Source organism: Sitophilus oryzae, unplaced genomic scaffold (assembly GCF_002938485.1).
Source record: "Sitophilus oryzae breed Bouriz unplaced genomic scaffold, Soryzae_2.0 scaffold_111_pilon_pilon, whole genome shotgun sequence".
In the NCBI taxonomy this organism is placed as follows: Eukaryota; Metazoa; Arthropoda; class Insecta; order Coleoptera; family Curculionidae; genus Sitophilus; species Sitophilus oryzae.
In genome coordinates, this window is record NW_022145749.1 from 10,189,299 (window position 1) to 10,211,343 (window position 22,045).

Here is a 22,045-nt window from a genome sequence, read left to right on the forward strand (position 1 = left end):
TATAATTATATACGATAACATCATAAATGTATAGCAGTACCTTGTAAATACCACAATGATATGATGTTACATATTAGTCAAGATTTCTTTTTAACAGTGAGCCATTAACCATTTTTATTTTTTATTTTAAGTAAAACCATATCATTATTCAAAGAAATTCGTTCGATAACGCATCAAATTACTCTTCCACGATAAGTCGGAATAATTTCCGCCACAATTAGGTTATACATCATCGTTTTTATCGCGCTTCCACTCTACCCGCGTTTTATGCCGGGTACACACTGCTCGCAGTGACTAATTATCCTAAAAAACGGCCAAATATATATTAATAAACCTAGAGGTAATTTTTTGTTATTCTTTAAGTTTCACAGTTGGGGTTGGAACCTTTGAAATTACAACAACAAAATAAAAAAGGTACAGGAGTCGTTTTACACGGCATATTTATACGCATTTGTATTTTTGACAATAGTGGCTTATTTTACACGTTTGACTTATTTTTCACGCGATTCTATTAATTCTATATTAGACAGGAACGATCCTTCTCCGGTGTTGCAAAAGCAATCACAAGAATGGCCACGGAACGATGGGTGGCCAGCAAATCTCTAGAATGGTGGAGAAACTAATTGTTGTTCAATGGTGCTGCAATTCATCAATCAGAAAGCAAGGGATGGTTTTTCAAAGTAAAATGGATATAAAATTGAGATTTTTAATTAAAATAAAATCAAATTATTAAGTAATCAGTCACGAAAAAATTAACATGAACACAAACATAAACACAAGTAAAGAAAAAAGTATAGGAAACTTAAATTTAACATCAAACAACATAAACGAACTTAACTGAATTTGAGACAAAAACCCTAAAATATTGAATTAAAAATACAAATATCTATTAAAACATAACATAATAAATATTATAGGAATTTCAAAAGAGAAAAGAAGCCAGAACAATAAGAAATAGCATCATATACTTATTTAGAAGAGTTTGATTTCAACCGCTAAAAAGTATCAAAGGACTTCCTCACGTAACAAAAAAAAAAATTGTTTATACTGAACCCTAATTGGTAGTATTAATTAGAGTTTCCGGTACCGTACTAAAACATTTTTGTTCAACGATTGTGGAGTTCGTCAATTAGCAAGCAAGGGATGTTTCTCAAAAGTAAAACCGAAAAAAAATTGAGTTTCAAATGAAAAGAATATCAGCTTATGAGTTAATGTCATGAAAAGATTAACATGAACACAAACATGAACGTAAAGAAAAAAGTATACGAGTATAGATAACTTAAATTTCACATCAAACAACATAAACCAATTTAACTGAATTTGAGACAAAAGCCCTAAAATATTGAATTAAAAATGCAAATAACTATTAAACATAACATAACAATAAATAATATAGGAACTTCAAAAGAGAAAAGAAGCAAGAACAATAAGAAAAAATAGCATCATTACTTATTTAGAAGAGTTTGATTTCGACCGCTAGAAAGTATCAAAGGACTTTCTCACGTAACAAAAAAGTATTTTTTTAATTATTGTTACCGAGGCCCGGTTCTGTGATGGCCAAAAAGATCTAAACCCTAATTGGTAGTATCAATTAGAGTTTCCAGAACCGTACTAAAACATTTTCGTTCAATGATTGTGGAGTTCGTCAATTAGCAAGCAAGGGATGGTTCTCAAAAGTAAAACCGATAAAATATGAGTTTCAAATGAAAATAACATCAAATTATTAAGTCATGAGAAAGTAAACATGAACACAAATAATGAGCACAAGCGAAAAGAAAAAGAAAACACATAGGTAGCTTAAAAATTATATGAAACAACATCAACTGTAACAGGGGGAAATTTTGAGGGTCGGTTTGATGAAGTAAAAGGTGATAGTTTAAATTCCTCGTGTATTTCTCTCTCTCTCTCTCTCTTTTGTAACTCTTTGCTATAATGGCTAGAAAATTATATAAATGATTTGCTGATCTTAAATATTATGGATAAATCTTACCTAGCACCAAGTTAATTCATACAAAATATAATAACTAATAAGATGTATGGTGAAATTTTAAACCACAGGCTGCCGCCGTTATTTGCAAAAGTTAAGAATAAATGTAGAAATAAATTTACTTAAATCGAAGATATTTTTTATCCGCATACCAGATTTATTTAATAAAATGGGTATAAGCGGCGACATCTACAAGACGGATGTTTGAACGCATTGAATGTTAATAAGGTTTACTACATTTACACTAAAATATTTCCATGTAGTTCCGCAATTTAACAACAAATAATCAGTAACCTAATATATTCTGTTTCACAACCAACCTCGAAACCAACTTAAATAAATTTGAAAAAAAAAACTTAACATTTTCAATTAAAGTTGTAAATGCATATAAAAACATAACACAAAAAAATATAAATAATATATTCAGCAATATTATACTAAATAATAAAATAGCATATTTAAACATCAATTGCTAATAAACATTATTAGCAATTGATTAGAATTATTAGAAGAATTTGATTTCGACCGCCTAGAAAGTATTAAAAATCTTTCGCACCTTTCACAACAACAAAAATATGTTTTTAATTACTATTAGCGTGACTGCGCTTGTATTTTTGCTTGTCCTTTAACTAGATTGATCAACTTATGTCTGCATTCATGTCAGTTTCCAAGCGTGTGGTAAATATCGAAAATTACACCAGTGTTTAAAAAAGGCAATAAGAATAATATTGAAAATTACAGACCAATTTCGTTAATGTCAAATTTTGCCAAATGCTTGGAGATGGTTCTTTTTGACATACTCGCTTCTGAATGTAGGAGTAGTTTGGCATCTCAGCAGCATGGATTTACTAGGGGTAGATCGACGACTTCAAATTTCATGTGCATCACGCAGTTCATTGCGGATGCTTTTGACCATCTACATCAAGTAGATGTAGTGTATACCGATTTCTGAAAGGGCATTTGACAAGCTGCAGGATCAAAGCGTTTTGATTTCCCATTTAGAAACTTTGGGGTTTTCCCTCAATTTATTATTTTTTTTTAAATCGTATTTGAGTGGCAGGAAATTAATTGTGGAATTCTGTGGTCAAATGCCTTTTGGGGGGAATGCGACCTCTGGGGTTCCCCAGGGGTCAATTTTGGGTCCTCTTTTATTCAACATTTTTATGAATAGTGTTGTTGAGCACTCAAATGTCAACATTTTATTGTATGCGGATGACATGAAGATTTATTTACGGGTGAGCTCTATTGATGATTGTCGTAAGCTTCAGGAATCGCTGGAAATAATCGCGAACTGGTGTACAGATAACAAACTCCCCTTAAACATTGAAAAATGCTCTGTCGTTTCTTACAGCTTAAAACAAAACCCAATTTTGCATAAATATTTATTATATAATGAAGAAATCCGACGTGAAATGACTGTTCGTGATCTTGGAGATGTGTTTGATTGCAGGCTGTCTTTTGTACCACACATATCGGAGATTGTACAGCGGTCTTTTAGAGCCCTGACGCACTTAAGCTATTATATTTTACATTTGTTAGGTCTAAGCTGGAGTACGCATCTGTTATATAGTTACCATGTTACCAGACACATATAAATAACATCGAAAGTGTCTAGCGACGGTTTCTGAAGTTTATTAGTTTTAAAATAGATGGAAATTATCCTTGTATAGGCTACTTTCATGATGAACTCTTGGAACGTCATTCGTTTTCTTCTTTAGTGGGTCGCCGCGGAATATTTGATATTATAAGACGCTATATGGTGTTATTCATAATAAAATAGACTGCTCAGATATTCTCAATAGGCTGAATATTTTTGTTCCGAGAGCAACAGCTCGACACTTCAATACATTTTATGCCGACGCTTGTAGGACCAATATTAACAAAAACTCTCCAATTAATAGAATGCAACTAGCCTACAATCAACGCCAGAGCAGTTGGGATATATTTTCCGAGTCCAGGTTTCAGTTTTAATTAATAGTATCGGCTAACATCTTTTTCTTATCAATTATTTTTGTCTATTTTGTTGATCTGATCTAACAGATTGTTTATTTTTTACTTTTGTATATATTTTGTTTTGTAATCTATACATTTCTTCATTTTAATTTGTAATTGATACAGTACGACCCATTCTGTAATTGGCTTTTGCTGTTGAATGGAGTACTGTATTAAATAAATAAATTTTAGGGTCCCGAAAGAACCGGTAATTCCCGGTACTTTTGGTACCGGAATTTCCCGGTTCTGAACCCTAGTGTGGACTTTAATGTGCCGCATAGTTTGGAACCGACTTAAGCAGCTTCACCAACATTTCTGCAACGATGCGCCAACGGTCAGCCGCGACAAAGTACCCCAGCCGCATCGCTCTGCCTGACATGCGCGCGCCAAGCCCCTCGTCAGTTCCCGAAAGCTCCACTAGAGGGGAGGTGAAAAGCTAAAGCTCGAAGCGGACGCGAAAACGCGCGACGGCCAGTCCGCGATTCGGCGTCGTGGTGCGTGAAAGTGTGCGTGCGTTAGGGCGTAGTACGCGCGCTTCGGAGCCCGTTCGCTAGAGGAAGGAGCGTAGCAGAGGGAACGGCGAACCGATAAGGATCGGGGACCGTGAGTATATTTATCTGGGTTTGGCATCTACGGGCCGCGCGGCTCTCCGTGAAAAGAATTAACTTACCGAAGAAGAATGTGTGAGAATACTTTTTAAAAGGTTTTCATCTTCTTCGTATTTGTTTTCGTGTAAATGTCCCTCGGTGTCATTTAGTACGGTATTTTTTTTATTCTGAAACTATAATATTTATATTTATTAATTTTAGTTATTTTACTATTTTAATTCTGCAAGGAGTACTTAGTTATATGTTATATTTTGCTTTAAGGTGTTTGACTTTAATTCTATTTTATTTTTTAAAATCATTTACAGTAACGAGTTAATATGTGACTTTTCCAACTATCAAATCTGACAATTGAAAAATGTTTTCTGACGCTGTATTCTTTTTCTTAGGCTGTCTTCCGGTTCTTACCTTGGTTATGGTTTTCTGTTCCGTTTCAGTGTTTCGCCTGAAACTTTTATTATTAGGGGACACGGTTCCTGTGAAAAATATTTGTCAATATTGTAACCAAATTAACCAACGCAAAAAATCTGGTTTTCCTGTTTTTTTTGTCAATTATCATTTATCAGTCATTCAATCCTTTTCTTGTTGCAAAGAAAGCTTGACGTGTCTGATGAATTTAACAGCTCATTTACAGAGTATTTTTCAACATTTAACTCCATTGAAAACATAAAACAATTTTTCATACAAATAAAAATTTTATAATAGAATATTGAAATTTAAAAAAGGTCAATATTTATTTGACATTTCTTTTATTGTTGTTCCGTAGTTTACCAACCTGATTTTACAGCGGAATACAACTTTACCTTGCTGATGGTTTTCTCGAGTATTCTATTCCGTTCCTGTGTCTTGCTTGAAATTTGCCATTGATTTTTTTTTTGTTGCAAAAAAACTTGTTCTGGCTGATGAGTTTAACAGTTCATTTGCAAAGTATTTGTCAATCATTAAATTCCATTAAAAAGATGATATATGACATAATATAATGGTTCTATAATAAGAGAATTGAAATTCAAAAGACGTCAATATTTGACATTTTTACTATTTTATCAAACTGCTCCATATTTTACCGATGCTTTTCAGGAACCGATCTTTACCGTAGTTTACCAACCTGGTTTTACTACGGAATACAGCCTTAATATTTAACTTTTGCACCTGTCATATTTGACAGTATTGTCTGAGAATCACTTGATTTTGTCATACTTTTAAACAGACGCAATATATGGCAATATTTCGTAACGTTGCCGTTGGTCCAGGATCGCAGCGTTATATTTTATACCGGGTACGTCTCAAAAGTGGCTCACCCCTATAACTTTTTTATTTTTTCAGATAGAAAAACGAGATTTGCTATGTTAGTATATGACATAAATTAGGATTGATTGATGTATTCAATTGTTTTTGGTCACTTCCTGTTTCACTGAAAAAGACTTTTGATTTTTAAATGGCACCCTCGGTATATTTTTACTGTATTCGATAAAAAATGTCACTCAAAGAATGATATCACATGTCAACTTTTAAAATTTTCGTTTTAAAAAAATTTATTTTAAATGTCAATCTAGAGTGCCATGGCATCGTTAAAAACGCTAATTTTTAATCATGGATCCTTGGAAAAATAGATTTAATCGTCTAGTGTTTTTTGTGTCTTGTCCTGGCCAGTTAAAAGATGCTCAAATCGTATTTTTAATCACTTCTCAATTTTTTGAAATGGAACGACGGTGGCTCATTAGCATATTTGGAAAAAAAACATTTTTTACGAATAATTTGGTACCACACACTCGGTATTTCGAGTCAAATTGTCGTTATGATCCGCATGTTTCCATGATCCGCATGTTGCATTAATCCACAATTTCAAATAAACCATATGAGAAAATGTCAAAAGTTGACACATGATATGTCATTCTACTCATGCCATTTTTTATACAATTAATTAAAAAAATACCGATGGTGCCATCATGTGCCATTTAAAAATCAGTAGTAGTTGTCAGTTCCGGTGAAACAGAAAGTGACCAAAAACAATTGAATATGTTAACCAATCCTAATTTATGTTATATACTAACATACCAAATCTCGTTTTTTTATCTGAAAAAATAAAATAAGTTATAGGGATGAGCCACTTTCGAGATGCACACGGTGTATTATATTATGTTATATTTGTATTTGGTTTACCTACTTATTTAAACTAACAATTCGAATTTTATATTATATTTCATTTATATTTTTTCTTTAAACGCATGTAATTTTTGTTAAGTCTCCTCATCCATTGCATTACGCATGACAAAGGTTAAAATACATAAATTTGTTTCTAATAATATAGTATATAATAAAAAAATTACAGTATATAATAAAAAACAGTTTTTGATAAAAACATTATCAAATTTGTTGCATTGCTATAAATCTTCCTTTAGATGCGAATAACAAGAATTTAATAAATACTAGATCATTTTTTGGATAGGTACATACAGAGTGAGTTTTAAAAAAGTGCAAATATTTTCAGGGCTGGTAGATCTCTATAAAAGAAACATATTTTCTCTTTTTCATTTTTCAAGTCCAAATAACCGAGATATTTTACTTTGAAAGTTTAAAAAAATTGATATTTCGATTCTTTCTTGTAAATTTAATCTACCACCTATGTTGTCATATTACGTAGATATTATGTATTTTAATTAAAAATTTAAAAAAACTTCCAAAATTTTTTTCAAAAAATTCCAAAATTAAAAAAAAATCGCGTAAAGAACCTCATAGAAGTGTTTCTGGGGTCGAAATATACTACTCCTAAAAATATTTGCGCTTATTTAAGACTCACCCTGAATATCCCCTAAAAAACAATATTTTTTATATAAAAATGAAATAAATAAGATATATCACAGATATAAAGCACAGAATAATAATATTTCAATTGAAGAAAATTTAATTAGATCAAAGGAAAAGCTGTCGGTCATTTGGCTTGTGGAATTCCGCAACCAGTGTGAAACCGCCTTAAGTAATTAATTAACATACAGTAGAATTGCATTTAGCTAGATACTTTCCAATATAATTGACGTAATAGAACTAACTTTTCATTTGATATTTTTTTTTGTTATATTTTACTGTGTTAAAAGTTTAAAACAAAAAAAAATTAATTGCTTTTAAATTATATATAAAATCATTAATAATTCTTATAGACAATTATTTATTAAAGAAAAAAATATTTAAATATCAAATAAATTTTGTTATTAATATAAAATACATAGATTTTCATGTTTACTAAAGATGTTTTAATAATGATAAGATTACAGCTGGTAGAAGTTATCAGTATTTGGCGATATCATATCGATAGAATTATCTGTTTGTATAATATTACTATCAGGTATCAGTTTATTATTTATCAGGAGGCTGATTATAATTATTTAACATTATTATCATTTAGTACAAAGTTTTTACTTATCTGTAAAGATAATCTAATAAAGCAGTTCTACATCATGCATGTTCTTTTCGTTATACTATCCTAGTTAAACAACCAAGTTTAGCACTAGTATTACAGGGAGGACAGTTTAAATAAAATATGCATATTATGCTAAATTCAAAATTATGCCAAAGATTAATCTACTCGTGACCTACTCAAACTACCCATAGAGGCCGGAAACAAATATTTGTGACCTCACGATAGTAATCGTGCTTATTGCATTTTACCTTATGATTTTTGCACAAATATTATTATTTGTTGATGATTTTCTGTGATATTAAGATTAACTACTATTAAAAATTAACATTTATTTTTTGTCACTGGACATATAATAGATTTTTAAGGTGGATATCGGACTTGAGCATAACTATTTTTAAGAAAGTAATAAAGGCCATCATAACGTTTATATAACTTTTGAGTAAATTTTTTGCAACATTTGGGTGAAGTTTAAATTTTGAAAGATTCCTAGAGGTGGCACACGACCTGATCCACTGATGCGATCTTCTCAGATCTATTGTGGTGTTCTTCTGATCCTTGGGTTACATTCTCCAGTCATATTCTGTTCAAAAAGTTTAGCAACTTGAAGATTAAACTCTTCATACAGCTCTCTGTCAATTGCCTAGTACATTTTCCAGACTGTCGTACCGACATAAAATATATTCTGTCAGTGCTTATCAGGTCTGCCGTGAATCTTTTGCTATGAACTTTTTCGCCTGTCACGGCCCTGGTTGGAGTTTCTACCATTCTAAAGATTTGTTAGCCATTCACCCACTTTTTTGTAGCCATTCTTATGATTGGTTGTTCAACTCAGCAGAATGGTTCTGGACCTGTGAATGGCATTGATGGGCCTTGTTTGCCTATTTCATTTGTCTTTTCGTTGCCCGTCTATCCAAGAACATTTTTACTGGGGCCACACTATGTGACGGTGCCCCATCCTGTTGCCAAATTAAATATCTTGATATGGCTAGAGGTAAATCATCAATACGTTCTTCAATTTCTGCTTCTAGAAAGTTTAAATAAACCTGACCAGTCAACGAACTATCAAAAATTATAGGATCCAAAACACGTTCACCAGTTAATCCACACTAAACACTAACGGACTGCCTACCTTGATACTGAATGCTGGTTTAAACTTTTGTACCCTTTTTAGTTTGTGTGGATGAAATTTGTATTTCTTCGTCACTGCGTGGGCTGATTCAATACACACTAGCAATTTTTTAACAACAACGTTTAGTGAATTTTGAGGATTAGCTCTTAAATATGCTAGAATATTAATTTCTGTTTCTTCTGTTAAAACCGTTTTTGGCCTAACAGTTTTTTTTCTATTCAGGCTACCACTTTCGAAAAACTTCTTCTTAAGTCTATAGAACATTTTTTTAAATGGAGCTCTTCGACCTGGAAATTGCAGTCTATATCTTCTAAAAGCTTTTGTAACACTACCACTTTGTCGATAAATATCGAACATAAAACATTTTTCCTCTTTGGAATATCTCATTTTGTTTCTTGACCAACAAACTGTCAGGGAACAATATTCACGTATGATATTTAATAATTCGAGCAAAACTATGACAGTTCTTGGAAACAAAATAATAAACGCGGGTATCGTGATGTTGAAAAATTATAATTTTAATCATATTTATACGAATTTGCGCTAAATTAATGAAAAGAAAGGGCAAGTGTGGCATATTTTCGTAATCAGAAAAAAAGTATTTTTAAATATTTAATAATATATAGGGTGTATCATTTAAAAAAAGTAAGTTATGTCAATAATTTTGACATTTGACAGTTTATACAATTTTTGACTCAACAGCATAAAACTTAACGAAAAACACTACAATTTCTTTTTTGACTCAACATTTTAACTCAAAAAATAAATGACGTTTTACCTTACGTTTTGCATAACAGTTATAACAGAAGTCTTGACTGCAGAAGAACTATTAAAAATTAACATTTACTTTTTGTCACTACGGCCCAGTTCAAGGAAAACGCCATATGAATGAAAATAACATAGAAATCAATAAAGAACTAATATCGCCCTTATAATTTTATAAGAATGTTCAGTAACGAACGTGGGAAACCTGTTAATTATTCCAAATGATTAGATACATGCGTGGAACACAGAAAAGAAACTCGATAATTGAGTGCAGTTTCCAACAAACAAACTCGGTTTATAAAAATACGGACAAACACAGAAGCCTTTTGATCTTTCCGCCTTTCCGTTGTTGACGAAAACTGTCCCTGGCTGCCCAAAAACTCCAAAATGTTCCTCGTATTGGAAACTTCAGTTGCTCTTCTTTTTCCGTATTATCTTGACGTGATCAGAACTGATTAACAATAATTCTATTGATTGAACAGAAATGAAATAATGCTATTAAAAAAATTTAAGAAAACTCTCTTTTTGATCAAGCTGCTAAATAATTTTTTCCCTCTTTCGCATCTAGTTTTCCGCGAAGCAGTTAGATGGGACATCGGCGGACATCGCCTCGTTTTACCAAGAACGAGGGGGCGATTCGATCGCAGTCGTCGTGGTCGAATGTAGTGCGCCGTTCCAATTCGGCGTATAGATGGCGTTGTCGGTGATAAGGGCGACAGGAACACGGTTCGAGTATGTTCGCCGTAATGAAGCAATCGTTCGGCCAAACCCACGCGCTGCAGCAGCCCTAGTGTCTATTTTCCAATTCACCAGTTACCTCTTATTGGATACTAGCTAGAATTAATAGCCGTTTACATTTGTTAATGCGAGTTAGGGCAATTGATGAATTTACACTCGTACATTTGACCAATTCTCCGCTACTATCTACTAATCACCTTAATACTTTTCTTTATAGGTTGTGATTGGGAGGTGGTGCTTGATTTTATGGGAGGGGGGAAGTTAATCACCTCAGCCTTATCGCTAGATCTATTGTGTCCCCCCTCTTGAGTTATAACTTATCATACAGTCACAGGGCTTCGACAAAAGCCAGTATCTGAGACGGATTTACAGATGTTACTGCTCCATCTCCGATATCAGTTGCACCAAAATTTATGGCACGAATGGCAGTCGTCTCGGCTCACTCAATGATGATGTGTTCTGGTATTTCTCCATTTTCCCCACAGAATCTGCATTCGTCGTTGTTTCTTAGCTTTAGTCTGCTGAGGTGTTCATTACAGTCTCAGGGCTTTGACAAAAGCTAGTATCTGAGACGATTTTACACATGTTACTTCTCTATCTTCGATATTAGTCGTACCAAGGTTTATGGCACGAATGGCTGTCGTCTCGACGCGCTCTGTGATGAGGTGTTTTGGTGTTTCCCCATTTTCCCCACAGAATCCGCATGCTATTTTTAGCTTCAATCTACTGAGGTGTTCATTGAGGAGACAATATCCTGTGACAATCCGAAGATGGTTCTTATTTAAATCAAAGAAAATCTTTGATTTTCCTCGGTCGTAAGTCCTAAGAAATTTTCTTATTTCTTTCTACAATGTCACATAAATATTGAAAGAGACCTGTTCGAAATGATTATACGGGGAATACAATTAAAAAACCCATTGCAAAATACCAAGAAGTACCAATAGTACCCGAGACGTGTAAAAAAACAAGTATATACCTTAATTTTAGACTATAGAATTAAGAAAACTTATCAAAATATCAAAATTCAAAATAACGAAACATTTGTTCGCATATGAAACAAGAATTGCAGGAATTCTATAAATTTACAATATAAAATATATTTATTCCCTGTATTCACACAATAGATATGAGAAGGTCGCAGTTGATCAGGCTGATAGCCACCTCGAGGAATCTAATCTAGATCTGTATCCAAGAAGATGCAATGCTTTGATATTATGTATCTTTTTTTGGATATACAGGATAAGGGATAAGTCTTAAATAAGTTCAAATATTTTTAGAGCAGTATATTTCGACCCTACACTGTAAAAATAAATTAAGTAATTTTAGTACCAATATCGGAGGTCATTTAATGCCTGCGATATTGATAGTATGTTTACTTTTTTTAGTAATGTTACATAATCATTGTAAGTTAAAAGTAATCGTGTCAGTAATTTTACAGTGAAAATTAATGTAATATTACTTAATTATTTGACTCAAATTACATTCTTTAATTGTAAATCGTATGTACAACTATTACAATAAACATGTAATTTTCAATGAAATTCAAAAAAAAATGTAAATTTATAGAAAATTCCAGTGAAATTACCACACTATTACTAACACTTTACAGCAATGGACTGTAAATTAAAGGTAATTTTAAAAATGTTTTATTATAATTTTACTTGAAGTTAACTACGATAATGGTAGTAAAACTTTTTATCAGAGAATAGGTACATTACTTTTTACTTTATTTAATTGTAATATTACATTACTTTTTTTAAAGATTGGTAAATGTTGATTATAAATAAAACACTTTTAATTTTTTACATTTTTTTTATTATATTAAAAACTGGGTAGTTCGTTTTGTCTTGGTATCAGGTCTCTAGGACTCACAACCATCCTCCAATGGGGCACATCTTCCAGGAGGGCAAAGCTCCTGGAAAGGGCGAATATTTACAATTTCTTTAATTTAAATATACATGCACGTTTCCATGCACGGACGGATTTCCTCGGCTTCAAACCGTTCTTCTGGAGGTATGACCTCTCCGTTTTTAAGTGCTTCGATACAACAACATAACCTATCCGAACCTGAAATCCGTAGAAAAAGCACACTTAAACATTTCTATTTTTGAAGTAAACTTACCTTTACTCTCCCAATATGAACAGTAAACAAAAACAAACGACTAAACCCGGTAGTTTACTACCACTTTACGTTTGATCAAGCACCGAAACGCACTAAAAATTATTATAAAAGGCACACGATCAGACCAGAGTACGTAGATCAGACTACAAGGGTCGACAGTTGCCAGTAGGCATCACGATCATGGCCGGCGTAATGACTAAAGCCGGAATCTCATGCATCCGAAATCCGATGGTACGACATCCGAAATTTGAAGTTATCGTGTGAAATAAAAAAAGCCTGTCACATACATCCGAAAGTTCGTTCCGAAATTTGACAGTTTTAACATTTTTCTGCTGCGCTGAATAGAGATTCATGTCATGTTTTATTGGAGAAACACTTATAAAAATAACTTCCTCGCCAAATATCCCGAAATTGCCCACTTCCCACTAAACTTGTTTTTAAAAACAAATGTTTTCAAAAAAAGTGAGATTAAAAAACACACGATATCGTACAAAAGTTGAACAAAATTTAACTTTATACGACGTCGGATGATTAGTTAAAATTATCGGATAAAAATTGTTGTCAAAATATTTCGACCAATAGGAGCACCGTCGGATCGTCGTGTCATCGGATTTCGGATGCATGAGACTCCGGCTTAATGAAGATGATGGTGTTTCGCGGCAATTTAAATAGGAAAGTTACTAAATTGATGCGATTTTCCAACAAATTTACAACAACGTAGTAAATCAGAAGTAATATAATTGTAAGCTATACGTAAATTTACTTTTCACGTTTGTCATATTATTGTAACTTCACTTACGAATAGAAATTGTACATATTATAGGAAAAGTACCAATAATAAGATTTTGGAATTTTACCAAACTGCTGCAGTAAACAATAGGCAACTTTACATTAAAATTACTGTATTTTTATTGCGTTTTTACATGCACTTTTTACAGTGTAGAAACACGACTATAACGATTTTTTCGCGAAAAACTATTTTTGATTTTTTTTTTTTAATTTTTAGTTAAAAACGTAATATCTTCATAATATGGCAACATAGGCAGTAGATTAAATTTAAGAGAAAGAAAATCCAGAAAAGATCCAGCGGTTTTCTAAAATTTCAAAGTAAAATAAATCGGTTATTTTGGATTTATTTGAAAAACGGTAAAGAGAAAATACGTTTCTTTTATCGAGATCTACCAGTCCTGAAAATATTTGCACTTATTTAAGACTCACCCTGTATAATCACGGCAGTATATCGCATAGAGTGAAAAATTTCAAGTATGTTTGCTGTATAAAAACAGTTGGACCCTAGAAGGACAATAATTCCAATCTCCTCTAGAACTTACAGCGTTAAGAGTTCGAAAATGTAGCAAAATAAGCGTTCTGCATTTAACGTCTTGTAATGTTAAACTGGCTAGGTATTTTTACACAAATGAGGAAGGAAATTAGAAATAAAGGATTATACTATTTCCGTATTGTAGTACATCTTTAGACAACTTCTTTATTTTATTTTAAATATTCTTTATGTTTGGACTAAATTTTCTCGAAAATAAAGACCCGGACAGTACAGTATAATACACTCTTAACTGTTTCTTTTGTTGCATATTAAATACTAAAATTACTGATAGTGTGAAACTGTTTTTCTAAATATTTTGATAGTAGTGAGAACTCGAACTCTGATTTGTAAATCAATTAACAGTATATTTTAATTATCCTTTAACAAACGACCGATGAAAATATTATCGTTTCTAGGACATCCAGTAGACTTAGAGATTAACGTCCTTGTTCTATTACAGGCGAGGCAAAAGACTGGACGGAACGACCCGTCGAAAGCTCACCATTGGAGACCGCCCCATCTAGCGGAAACGGTCGCAACATGGTGACAGTACTGGAAGCGCCACCCAAAAAGAGCGAGAGTCCCGACCGACCCAATTCTGATGATGACAGAAAAAGTCCCACCAAAGTGGAATCGGAAGAGAAACAGCCGCGGATCCGGTTGAAGGCAGGGCTGGCTACCGATCCGGCGCTTACTATGCTGGGTACCATTAAAAACGAGGTGAGTTAAGAGTTTTATTAAGATCTACTGCAACTAGTGGTGGGCATTACGATTCTTTTTAGTGAATCGAATCACACGATTCAATTTCTCATAATGAATCGACTCTTACGATTCAAACGGACTCTTACGAACAAAAAACACATTTTACTTATCACAGGGTTTATATCCATTAAGTCTGTTTGGGGATTTTGTTCGAGTCTATTGTATTAACCTAATACATAAATATTCATTCCCCATAAGTATGAAGACCACGCGGCGTTAAATTATAGTTGAATTTCTTACTAATACAGGGTGGTTCGAATTGTATTCCGGAAATTTCGGCAGCATATTCTGCAGATATAAATAAGTAAACAATTTTGTATAAATATATGTCCTAAAATGCTTAGTTTCGGAGATACAGGATGTAGAAGTTTCATATTTATTTCGAATTTTTCCAAATAATTTCTGAAGTAACGTCAATATTTGGATGAAAATAGGTGTTTGAGAGTTTTTTGACATGATAAATTGGATTTTTATGTCAATATGACTCCTGTTTGTAGGGGGCGCCACCTACATGGGCTTTTTCAAAAGTAATAACTTTTTGTCCATACTTGTATAAAACTACTGATTAAAAAAATACACATTTTCGTGATTTTTTACGTAAAAAATGTCTCTTGATAAAAATCGCTACGAACAACCGTTCTCACGATATTTAGAATGAAAATAGTCAATACATGTCTTTATTGACAAAAAATGAACAGGTTGAGTAGATATATAGTTATTTGACTGAAATGATAAATTTGTTTATCATAAATTTTTCTTCTAAAAAATGATGATAAAAACAGTTCCTGTTGAACTTTTGGCACAAAAACATTTCAAATTTATGATTTCAGTCTAATAACTATTTAGTCAACATGCTTAATTTATGTCAACAGGTATAGATAATTTCGATTACAAATATCTCGAGAACCATTACTCGTAGCGATTTTTTCCAAGGGATCTTTTTTACGTAGAAAATGTCGTAAATGTATATTTTGTTACTCAGTAGTTTTATACAGGTACGGACGAAAAGTTATTACTCTTCAAACCAGTTAAAAAATATATAGGCCCTCTACAAGTAGGAGTCATATAGACATCAAAATCAAATTTCTCATGTCAAAAAACTTCCATACGCCAATTTTCATCCAAATATTGACATTTCAGAAATTATCTCGAAAAAATCGAAATAAAAATGAAACTTCGAAGCCCTGTATCTCCGAAACTTAGCATTTTAGGGCATACATTTATACGAACTTTTTTCTTATTTTTATCTGCAAAATATGCTGCCGAAGTTTCCGGAATACAGTTCAGACCACCCTGTATATAAAACTGGTATAATAGAACATAAAATTTTATTCCTAAATTAATGATTACTGATCTATATTTATATCATTGCTATTACCTATATTACAAACGTTTGGGGATCCAAGCTCATAGTATATTATTCTATTATTCATTTTTTAAACGGAGAGTATTGTAGTTAATGACGAACTTTGAACGAACCAACTGTAGAGGTAAAAGAGTCGATCCGACACAATTTTTACGACTCGTTCGTTCATATGGATTCGTTTATGGATCCGTGCTGGCAACGATTCAGTTGAGCGTACTCGTTCAATTGAAAGACTCGTTCAACCTTTTGTGCCCACCGCTAATTGCAACGTAATCTAGAAAAATAAGAATAAAGTTTAGTATTCATTATAACAATTTTTCTTAGATTGAGCCACCAACTCCAACCCCAGAATACCTTTCGTCTCTCGCACCAGCCATTCAGTCAGCTCTAGCCAGCAGAGCATTACTATTTCCAACCAGCCTAAATCTAAACGAAGCTGTAGCTGCAGTTGCAGCTGCACAAAGAGTCGCGACAAGTGAAACAGTGAGGTAAGTAGTCTTAATTTCGGCAAATGACCAAATCTTTTCATGACTTAATATTATCATAGAGTCGCTGAAGCTGCCACTGCATCAGAGACGAGTAGACCATCTGTTCCTGTTTATCAGTGTGCTCCTTGTGGGATACGGTTTTCTTCGTTAAGTACATTGGAAGCGCATCAGACTTATTACTGTTCACATAGGTATGAAAAAGAGATATACCTCTAAGATTATACACTTTTATGGATACAGCTATAGGTACTGTCGTATTAAGGAAAAACGCCTTAAAATTAAAATATAAGTCTGTCATCGAAGAGAAAGAGGTTTTTTTACCAAGTAAAGGTTGATTCTCATATCCATTCCATATCCGTTCCGTATTTTTTATTGTATTGACGCTATACGTAAGCTTCCGTTACGTATCAGTTCCATATTTTTTATTGTACAATTTATATCATTACGAACGTTTTATTGCAAAAATTTGTATCTTTTGAAAAAGGTAATAGATTTAATTAAGAGATGAAAAAATAAATAAATATCAGGAAAATGTTAACACAGCTGGTACAAATGTTAAAACTTGACAACGCTGTTTCCGATACGCTTCAGTCCGTCCGTCAAAAAAATGCATGGAAGGAAAGGATATGGAACGGAAGGGAAACGGAACGGATGGTGTGCATTGCCCTACTCATTTACATGATATAATATTTTATGTAAACGGAAGGGAAACGGAAGAGAGCTGATATGGTTAGGTATAATGAGAATCAACCTTAAATGAGAAGCAAAAACACCTTTCTTGCTTTATGTTCGAAATTATAATGAAATATTATATATGTGTCATATTTAACAATATTAACGTACAAGACCTTAACTTTTTCAACACATCAGATAAGAGATTTTTCTTTAAAACGGCAGTCACTCCAATTCTATTGAATTTGAAAACATATAAAGATTTTTTTTTGACAATCCGGTGACATACTGTAGATATTTTCATTTGCAACTTAAACAAATATTATATACTTTTATTCTAACGCTTATAGGCCAAACAAGCCATCCGATGACGATCCCAAAGCACCAGGCTCCAACTCCGATCCCAGCAGTCAGTCCGACGCTGACGGCGATTCCGTTAACAAAAACTTGAGAACGACAAAGCAGTACACCTGTCCGCATTGCTCCTACAGCGCAGACAAGAAAGTGAGCCTGAACCGACATATGCGCATGCATACGTCCTCTCCGGGTCCGGTTAATAGCGCAGTACCATCTGCGAGTACTTCGTCTGGTGTTTCCAACGGAGAAGCGAGCGGAAGTGAGGCTCAAGACCGGTACTGTGCCGAGTGTGACATTCGCTTTAGTTCGCAGAAGACTTACCGAGCTCATAAGATGCATTACTGTAACTCACGGTAAGTAGGTATATTATGTATGATTTCCTCAATACTCCTATTGTGTTGTTCCTTCTTCTATATTTCTATATCTGCACACAGTCTCCTATTTCGAGAAACTCACACAGAACAACCTCTACACTAATGGAAAGTGCCCTTTAAGAATTGTTTCGAATTTTTACACTTTTTATCACCATTCACTTTGGCATTAAAATGTGTTTAAAAATACCATATTTCAAGGAAAATGGTTTGCCAGTGTTCTTAAAAGTAAACAAAATATATTATTTTTATTTACCCTTTCAAGGGATGTAACTTCATTAGAAAACCTCTTAGAGCATATGTTCATTGGAACTTTTTGTTTTATTGTTATCTGTTGTATCACCCACTAAAATTTGGTACACTATTTGTTTAAACTCTGTATATCTTGTGTAAATGATTTAGCCATAAAAATACTGAGATTACTTATACTTACTAATGACTAACTTGAACATCTTAAAAGCAATACTTTTTCTTCCAGACATGTGGTAAAACAAACAGCGCCTGCTTCCAGTTGTACATCAGGATCGTCCCCCACAAGTCCATCCGATCCAGCTACCTGCCGAACTCCCCCATCTCCAACACCATCCTTACAGCCCCAACAACCATTCCTAGCACTTCCCACAAACCCAATCATCATAGTTCCCTATTCTTTATTCCGATCTGCTAGCGTTCTGCCATCCTTATCAACTGCAACCGGCATACCAAGTCCGGACACTCCATGTTTCCTTCTCCCAAACGGAACTTTGCAGCCCATGACAAGTGCTTTATCCGGAATAAATATAGGAAGCCTTCCGCAAATGCCACAACCGGCACAAGCGGGTGCAGAACAAGTCCTGAAGACAGCAAATAAGGGAAATAAAGTTTCCAGTCCTGCAAAAGAAAATTCTTCGACACCGTTGGATCTTACAGTGCGAAAATCGACGGAGCTTAAAGAGAGAAATAGAAACGGTACTCCGGAGTCTATGGATATAGATGCTGATCACGAGAAGGAGAACATGAAACAGCGATCGTTTACTCCGGAGAAGATCGAATGTGAACCGCTGATTCACGGGTCGCCTTGTTCGACTCCAGGAATACTCGCTGATAAAAGTTCTCCGGGTCTAAGCATCAGCCCTAAAAGGAAACTGGATGACTTATCTCGAAGCAACAGTCCAAGGTAATATTTTTTGTGGCTTATTTATTAATTAACTATCTACGCTTGGAACTATAGGTTATCTTATACATCATTGAATAAAAAAACTCTCAAACAAAATATTTAACGACTTCTTGTATAATTTGCCTGGACCCTGTTTAAGTAATAGAAAAAAACATAGTCTGTAACTTAAAAAAATTCTCGCTAACGCTTGTGTCACCAACTTCATCCTCGCATTTAATCAGTCAGAGGTCCTCAATAAAGCACATGTACACGTGAACCCTCAAATTTAATGCTCCTTCTTGAGAAATTTTTTGCGTTAAAATTTGTAATGCTGGGCGTCTGCAATAGAGTAGGAAAATACATATGTAGTGTTTTTTGACGAAAGAATACATGTAATATGGAATACTAAAAATGATGCTTTTTCATTAATTTTAATTTATTTTGACTCATTATTGTGATTTTCACACCTTGGCGTCTAGGAAGGGTTACTCTACAAATGCCGTGGCTGTCAACGTATTAATTAAATAAGATCTTTTAATTCGAAACATAAATTAACGATTTAATAGCGCGGAAAGAGTAATTTTTGAAGGTGGTCTACCATTTGTTTCTCCATGGTTGTGCGCCCCCAAATTATTAAACTATGTTCCGCCACTGCTGTATTTAATACCTATCCTTGGATCGTTTAGTCATATACTATTAAGTTATCTATTCAATTGGTTATTTTAGATCCTCAAAAACTCCAAAACTCAGCAACGATTTGAACTCGGTCAGTCCCGAAGCAGGATTACCAATTGGTCAACAATTTGACATTCCATCAGCACTTCATCCACTATTGATGAGAGCAGGAACTCTGCCCTTATTTACACCAGAGGTAACGACATTATGATTACCTTGATTAAATTTATTAATTTATTTGTTTCATTTAGTTACAGAGGCGCTTATCAGACTTACCACCTTTACCACCTGTCATGCCACAAGTTATCGTCAAGCAGGGTGTTTCTAAGTGCAAGGAGTGTAACATTGTATTCTGTAAGCTCGAGAATTACGTCGTACATAAGAAACATTACTGTTCGGCTCGTACTTTAGAAGATGACAGTTCAAAGACAAGCGGAAGTCCACCAGTTAGTCCCAGGTAATAATTACTAAGTGTGAAAATAATCAAGTGCATGCCTATTAAAAAAAGTAGGATTTTCAAAATCTTTGAATAAAAACATTACGGAAGGGGCATATGAAAAAATTTAAATTTTAAATTAAATTAAAATTCGATAAAAAATGGAATTTAAAAATAATATATTGAGGACTATACATATAGAAGAGGATAGAAGTAATGGTCAAACAATATTTTTTTTTTCAGGAGTGGTGGAACAACTAGTCCAGCAGCTCAATATCAACAGTTAATCTGTTTAGCATGCGGTATCAAATTTACTTCACCAGATAATCTGAATGCCCATCAGCAGTATTACTGTCTGAAAAGAAGTGATTTGGAGCCTAAGAAGTGTCTAAAATGTCGAGCAGTTGTAGAGCCTGGACATCAGGTAAAATATAAACAATTTAAAGAAGCGTTTTAAAATATATAACTAATTGTTTTGGTTTGCAGTGTGTCTCCCATACAGCCCTAGCAGGTTGGAAATGCCCATGCTGCGACGTCATTAGTCCTACAGGCAGTGCAGCACAAAGACATATGGAAACTCACACAGGCGTTAAAGCATATCGATGCACAATTTGTAAATACAAAGGAAACACTCTGAGAGGGATGAAAACACATATTAGGGTACATTTTGATAAGAGGTCTCCTGATCTACAGGTAATATACTTTTATTGTTTTATTTCCGGTAACATGCGATTCATTACTTATATAAAAAGAGGGTTTCCATACGTCCGGATTTACCTGGACATGTTCGAGTTTTTAAAGTGTCCGCGGTGGTCCGGCTAGAATTTAAAAAAACTCCCGGGAAAGCTAAGCGTATAAACTACTTTGTTGAATATTTTAATCGTTATGATCTCACATATCTACGAAACACACATTGTTCGAAAGTACCTATAGGCTTGGTGCATTCTCCGCCTGTGCTGCCACCATCGGAGAATATTGTAAACAACTAGTCTATACAAATACACGAATTTAAATAGCGAGTATACGAAAAATTTATTATTTAATTATTCTAAAAGTGTTAGGAAGTATAATTTGTGAAAATTCTAAAAATAGAAATAAAAAAGTAAATATTTTGATATCTTCATCAGAAGGTCTAACTCGTATTATAATTTATTATTCCAGTTAAAAAACTTTTCAGATGAGTTCAACTACCGTAGCGAGCATAGTTTTAATCGCCGGTTTTGCTAGTGGGGCATAATTGGGGCTATTCCCGCACGAAATTTTTTAAAGGTACATAATTATAATTTTAGATGTTCATAAAACATTTAATCACTAGTTGATTAAAAAAAGTATAGGTACCATTAATATTGCAAATTATATTTTATCCTCTCATAGTAACTATGCCTACTTAATTTTTTGATTATGTAAAGAGCACTTTATTTACTCACTTGTTTCGTCGAACTGCTTGAATCCGTTTTTGCTTTTGATCATATCGGTGTAAGAAACTATGAAGCTATAAAATGTTGTTTCGGGAGAGTTGAATATCCGGGAAAGTTGAGTTATTGAAATGTTATTGCCCCCAACCATGCCTCAATTACGCTCTCCTTTACGCGTTAACATGGTTTCGGCAATTTTATTAACATTTGAAATTATCACAACACAACACGAAGCCTAGTTCGAATTCTTTTTCACTTATTTTTTACTACCAGAAACAGCGTTACATCATACAA

General features: G+C 33.6%; 1 protein-coding gene across 3 annotated transcripts in view; it reads left to right on the plus strand.

The window, feature by feature from the left end:
• Positions 1–22,045, plus strand: part of LOC115885819 (zinc finger protein ush) — a 461,524-nt gene that overhangs the window by 434,937 nt on the left and 4,542 nt on the right. For 2 of the 3 annotated variants that reach the window (XM_030904854.1, XM_030904847.1), the window contains 9 exons: positions 14,535–14,794; positions 16,527–16,690; positions 16,750–16,881; positions 17,713–18,072; positions 18,569–19,246; positions 19,952–20,096; positions 20,152–20,357; positions 20,580–20,760; positions 20,823–21,029. In XM_030904854.1, the coding sequence (XP_030760714.1) occupies positions 14,535–14,794; positions 16,527–16,690; positions 16,750–16,881; positions 17,713–18,072; positions 18,569–19,246; positions 19,952–20,096; positions 20,152–20,357; positions 20,580–20,760; positions 20,823–21,029 (2,333 nt within the window). Of the gene's footprint in view, positions 1–4,462; positions 4,583–14,534; positions 14,795–16,526; positions 16,691–16,749; positions 16,882–17,712; positions 18,073–18,568; positions 19,247–19,951; positions 20,097–20,151; positions 20,358–20,579; positions 20,761–20,822; positions 21,030–22,045 lie in introns of those variants that run through there. The other variant, XM_030904858.1, reaches the window with a different exon arrangement.